Here is a 6,056-nt window from a genome sequence, read left to right as displayed (position 1 = left end):
CCCAGGAAATCGCGCGTCCACACTACCTTGAAGAGATGGAAGTCCGCGGAGAAGTCCGCATCACTGAAACCATTCATTCTCTTGCTGTTGCCCATTGACGATTCGTAAATTAACTGCTGGCGTGGCGGCATCTTTATGCATGCATAAGCAGTTACATACTGTATAAGCACGAACGTCCGTGCGGGTTTTATTATCGATAGCATCCTTATGTATGACTACACTGTTGAGAAAATGACTAGCCGCGGGATGCTGTCAGCCGCGGGTATTGGCTGCATTTCGTCGCCGGTGCAGTTGTGCTGTGGAGTGTCTATGCACGGGTGCGGCATCATCATCACGGTGGTCAGATGGTTGCTGGGAACGGGGAGTTTGGCGCGTAGGGTCATTTCTTCGTCGTCTCGAAAAATCTCGATTATGTCACTGTGGACGAAAGGAAAAGTGGAAAAGAAATGGCAGAATTTCTGTTCATGTTTTCCACTATAATGGTGATCGTGCTGTCACAAAAATCGTTTCGGGTTTTACACTGAAGTGTATTCGGACTACAGAGGATCTGGTAGCGTTATGATTACTGCACAGCGTCTACAAAAAATCGATGTTATTGAAGTCTGCTGCTCCGGAAACATACGTAGTCCAGTATTCTGTCAATCTGCTTGCAGCACCGACAAAGCATGAGTCCAATGACAACGCCGGTAGTTGGTCACAGGAGTGTTGATTTACCGCTGCATCCTACAAATACTGTTAACTGTACCCTGCTGTTTCATCCAAAGCTAGTGGTTGAAAAAAAGTCGGTAGCCACAGAAACCGGTTTATGCGTTTGACAAGCAAGCGTGCTATTCGATCACGTTTCCGATTCAATGTATGACTGTGCCCGAACCAACTCGCTGTTTACCGATTTCCACGACTCTGACGCTGCCGGCTGTTTGATGGTATGTTTTTTTCCGCCTTTCGAAAGAAACAACAGTACGTGTCGACTGTTTAGCGGTGATCTACAGCAAGTGTTAACTTGTACAGATGTTACTGCTAATATAGCTTTTAGCTTACAGCTTTTATTACAGCTTTTAGTGCGAATGCACAAGTGTCCACAAATTTACAAGAAGAATGATCGCCAGGCAGGACGTGGCGGCGTTGCTCACAGTCGTTGGATGGGCCGGCATGTGTGCATACTTTCTCGTCGCACCCGTCGCTGCGGATAAGGATATGACGGAGATATTTAGGGATGATTTCCAGATCCTGGATCGGGAACAGTGGGACATTTTACATGAGGCGGCTCACAATTTCATATTTTTTGACGCCAGAAATGTGCGCGTGCAGAACGGCGTAATGGCGCTGCGAAGCAGTATGCAGTGCATCAACGGATCGCTGCACCGCAACGTCACCTTCGTCCAGACAAGGAGCTTCGCTTTTAAATACGGCGAAGTGCTGATCCGCTTCAAGTCCCCCCGCCTTTCCGTGGCGACGGCATACGCCTCCCCGGAGTGGTCGTTGCGCTACAACACCATTGCTTTACCTCATGTCTTGATAACCTCGTATCCATTGCTGCTTGACGCTAGCGTGGGGTACACGGCACCGTCCGGCAAGACGGTTAAATATGACCAAACATATAACAGGTATCTCTGCATCCAGCGACTTTAGCTGTATATATGCATGTTAAAGCGATGAATGTTGTCTAAGCGATTCACCGTGTGCGGCTACCTATTCCAACCAGCTTGCATGATCATAATTCGTAGCATGACGACACACATTTAATCGGAAGCCGCCCATTCTGTTTCTAAACCTGATTTGGTTTCGATTCTGCTTCCCTTCTTACGGGACGTCGTTCTAATAAATTAGGCCTGCGATCTGGCCGCACAGTGAGCTGGTGTTTCTCTCGCTTCTGGTAATCGTAATCATAGCTGATTCGTGACGATGCATCCTTTTCCAACCTCAACAGTCGTTTTCTCACTGGAAACGCTGTATAAACACTTCCAGTCGAGATGCTATAAGAGCATAGATTTAGTACTACATAGTAATTAACTGTGAAGTACGAACGCTACTGACGTTCCATGTATTTCAGCGATGAAGATCTGTCACGTGACTACCACACGCAGCGACTGGTCTGGACGCAGGAAGGCCTGGAACTGCTCATGGACGGCCGTCGCATTCTCAATCTCACCAATCCGGGTGTGGACAGCTGGCCCGCACTGGGCATAGCGTTGTACGAATGCTTAGATCCTGAGACTCTTGACGCTGACGCGTGCCCCGGTCCGTCGTTGCAGTGGTCGCACGAATGGCTGATTGACTACATCGTGGTGCGGCAGTACCGCAGCAAAGCGCAAACAAGTATTACTGATGTATTTGGAATTATAACTGAGTCAAATATGGTCAGACTAAGGTGTGCCGAGGTTCTCTTCGGCGCTCTCAAATTGTGATAACTTCATAGTCACGGGTACATCCACTTTCCACCGAATAGATTCTCGATAAAATAATGATTATTGAATGTGCGTAAATTCCTTAGATTTTTTAGTGAACGTCTACTCGAATCTGTGAATCTCTATGTTGCATTTAAAATTATTTATGTTCAACGAGACTCGAAGTCCCTTCGGGGTCGTATGTCTTGTGTTATAATATCAATAATAATAATAATTTGGTTTGCGCTGTTTTTCTGTCTCTGAGCTTGGGATAATTGGTTAAGGAAGCTGGAAGAACTAATCAGAAGATTTTTTAAATTTTACTGCACAGTTGACGTCATCCAGATCAAACTAGGCGTGGCTATTCCACTAGCCACCGGAGCAGCAGTAATTCTTTTGGGCCTCATCCTGCTGCGACGCGCCAGACAACGCCGTATCAAGCGACCCCAATCGAAACTGACGCTCGTCGCTTTCTCGTCAAGCACACCCATCCTGACAGGATTCGAGCTCACTGCGGAAGCTGCGGATGTGTTGCAGAACGAATGGGTGCGAGCCATGGAAATCCCTCTAGCGAATTTACAAACGAGTACGCCTTCTTTATTGCCTAATGTTTGCCTGAAATCTTGGTTCGTACAAACATCACCAGTCAGATTATTTCTTGTAGCCGAAATAGTTTTGGGCCGTGGCGCAACAAGCGTTGTAAGGAAAGGAGTGGTCGAGGGGCTCGCCGGTCAGCCACGCCCTGTCGAGGTCGGAGTGAAAAGTGCGCGAGACCAGAGCGACGCGGAGGAACGACGTCAACTGGTGAAGGAACTGGAGATCATGACCAAGGTCAACTGTCATCCGAAATATTGTCCGCCTGATCGGTGTCGTATTGAAAGGTAAAAGAATGGCATTAACTGGGCGCGTTTGCATGTAACTTAGAACTGGTTTCAGGCGAACTTATACTGATTGTGGAATATGCAAAATTCGGTTGCCTCCGACATTTACGTACTCAAAGTTCTCGGCATTGAGCGCTTTTATAACCATCTCAGTTCCGATGGAGCCATCCTTCCATACGACAAGGACGAAGCGGAAAGGGTCAGACTTAGTGGCAAAAAGGCGGCAGCACCATCTAGCAGCGATGAATTCGATGGACAAATCCTGTCTACGCGACTGCTGGTGCAATTTGCTTGTCAAATCAGTCAAGGAATGCAGTATCTCAGCGCGTTGTCCATTGTCCATCGCGATCTGGCGGCTCGGAACATTCTTATTAATGACGGCTTCGTGGCAAAAATATCGGATTTCGGAATGGCACGACAAGGAACCGAATGCGGTGTCCCAGACCAAAAGGTGTCTCAGCGCGATTTTGAGTAAATTCTTTGATAAACAGTAAAAATATACCAGATTCGGCTGCAGGACAGCTTGGCTTGGCGGCTTGGGTAACACAAAATCAGTCTTGAACGTATCAGTTGAACAGCTAGATTTTTGGTTGCACAGGAAGCGCTGCCGGTGCGGTGGATGCCGCCGGAAGCCATAACGGAGGCGATTTATTCGGAGAAGTCGGACGTATGGTCCTTCGGCGTCCTTCTGTGGGAAATGTTCAGCCTGGGGGCACTGCCCTACGCCGGCATCCACGTGTCGCCCGGTCACAACATCTCCGAGTTTCTAACGACACTGTGCACGGGAATGCGTCTGTATAAACCCACTTTATGTCCAAGTACGATGTAAGTTGCACTTTACTCTGTGCTACGTTAAGCTAAGGAAACTTAAGTGCTTAACCAAATTGCACTGTTTTACAGTTACGATTTGATGTGCGAGTGCTGGAAGCTCTCACCAGATGACCGCATGGACTTCAGTCGGTTGGCTCAAACCGTGCAGAATATTCTTGATATTCGTCTGTAGGTTACGGCAACGAATCTACAGTAAAAGGGGACATCAAACTGATATGGATACAGAGCATACTGTGGGATATTTATTATTGTTTTTAACTATTTAAGCAGCTCGGATTGCTGGTATTCTCGAGTTTACCATGAAAGCTTTCCGGAGCCAGCTCTGTCAGAACCGGCATCAGTGGGATGGGTTAAAATAATTTTTTTACGAAATAAAGTGCATTTGACACAGACACACAGTTTCTGAACCAGCTGAATCTGATGACGTTTACGGTTTTCCCGATTTCAAAGTCTCAGGGTGTTGTAGTTATATCAGAGATCTTGTTCCTTGACAGCAATGAAAATCTGTGAATTGTTTGCGGATTTATAGTTTGATAATTTCGGCGATATTGTGGCCGGACACCGGCTAAACCGTCACTTTTCAGCCGGTTTAAACCTGCAATTGGTTATATCCGATTAATCACACTCACCGGCGGCTTAGCCGTTGTCATGCTTATTTAACCCACCCGGATCTTGCTGAAACGAGGGTTTGCAGGTTTTAGCACGCACTATTGGCACGATCGGACTCGCTGTGTTTTATATCATCGTCTAAGTGTTTCAGATTCTATTCAAACAACGGGAATTTAATCGCACTAGGATTTTTAAGGTTTTGTTTTTGATTCTTACGGCTTCGGCCGTCGGTCATAATATCAGAATTATTATTTGAAGCTGTATGACTACATCAAGCGACTGAATTCTTCGTGGTCTCCTAGTTCCGGTCTGTCAACCTATCGCAACTAAAAACCTCGCTGCTGTTTTAAGGGTTTTGTGGATTCGCACCCAGAGAGTGATTTTGCTATGGAAAAGCAGGTACCTGCTACAGCTGCGTAGTGCGTACGCAAACTCATAGGAAAATTTGCTTACCTGAAGAAGACCCAGTTTATGGATTTCAACATTTTAAAAATCCTTTCGAAGAGTTTAGTTTCTACGAGGTACTCGAGTACTGTTGCCATAAATTATTATTATTACTATCACACTGTAGTAGCTAACTCTTTTACTGGAGATATCTTACCAGGCTCTCGAAAATCATTAATTTAAAAAAGTTTATGCTTTTTTGGTTTGATTGTGTGAGTTAAAAAGTTACCGAACCTAGCAGTCGAAACCACATCTCAGTTTCGCACTTGTTCATGTATTTGATTTCAGGGGCGCACCGCCGGGACGGCATCTTCCACAGGGAGCAGTCTGGCTCCCCTGGAGACCGCGGGGCCTGAGCTGTTGCCGCTGTTCAAGGAGGCCATCCGGCGCATCAAAGACCAGAAGCAGCGCCCCGGCTTCGACCGCATGCTGGTGACGCTGAAGACCTACCACGATGTGCACGACGCCACGGAGGTGCGCCGGCAGCTGGACCTGGCCGTCAGCAGCGACCTGTTACTCACCGTTCACACCAAGGGCTTGCTGTGCTACATGGACCCCGACAGTCGGCGTGGTCTGCGCAGAACCAAAATGGACAGTGATCTGCGTGTTCAAGCAGCGGTGCAGGCCGCCGTTCGGGAGATCGGCGATCCGGAGGGGTCCTCGCTGGAGGACGTTGAACGTTACGTCCGCTTAACCTTTACGTAAGATAACCTTTGCCGGTATACCAAAAACAGCTGTACTTTGCGATTGTTTTATTCGGGTAGTTCTTTCGAAAATGGCTCGGTTTACATACTTCGCAGTTAATTACTTCGTAATTAGATGGCACTGCTCTTGCCAACAATGCCATTATACCATCTCATTACTTAGATGGCAATATGGCATTGCTTTAATGGGATACATTCGGTAT

The 6,056-nt window shown here is 47.1% G+C and overlaps 1 protein-coding gene across 1 annotated transcript; it reads left to right on the top strand.

The window, feature by feature from the left end:
• Positions 1-988: 988 nt before the first annotated feature.
• LOC129582487 (uncharacterized) lies at positions 989-4,048 on the top strand. Its single transcript, XM_055473999.1, has 6 exons — positions 989-1,604; positions 2,051-2,316; positions 2,716-2,970; positions 3,049-3,265; positions 3,321-3,716; positions 3,864-4,048. The coding sequence occupies exons 1-6, from the start codon at positions 1,096-1,098 to the stop codon at positions 3,901-3,903; spliced, it is 1,683 nt and encodes a 560-aa protein (XP_055329974.1). The 5' UTR covers positions 989-1,095; the 3' UTR covers positions 3,904-4,048.
• Positions 4,049-6,056: the final 2,008 nt, after the last annotated feature.

The sequence above is a fragment of the Paramacrobiotus metropolitanus genome, unplaced genomic scaffold (assembly GCF_019649055.1).
Source record: "Paramacrobiotus metropolitanus isolate TYO unplaced genomic scaffold, Prichtersi_v1.0 Parri_scaffold0000007, whole genome shotgun sequence".
Lineage (NCBI taxonomy): Eukaryota > Metazoa > Tardigrada > Eutardigrada > Parachela > Macrobiotidae > Paramacrobiotus > Paramacrobiotus metropolitanus.
The sequence above is the reverse complement of the archived record's forward strand: the minus strand, read 5'-3'. Positions and strand labels throughout refer to the sequence as shown.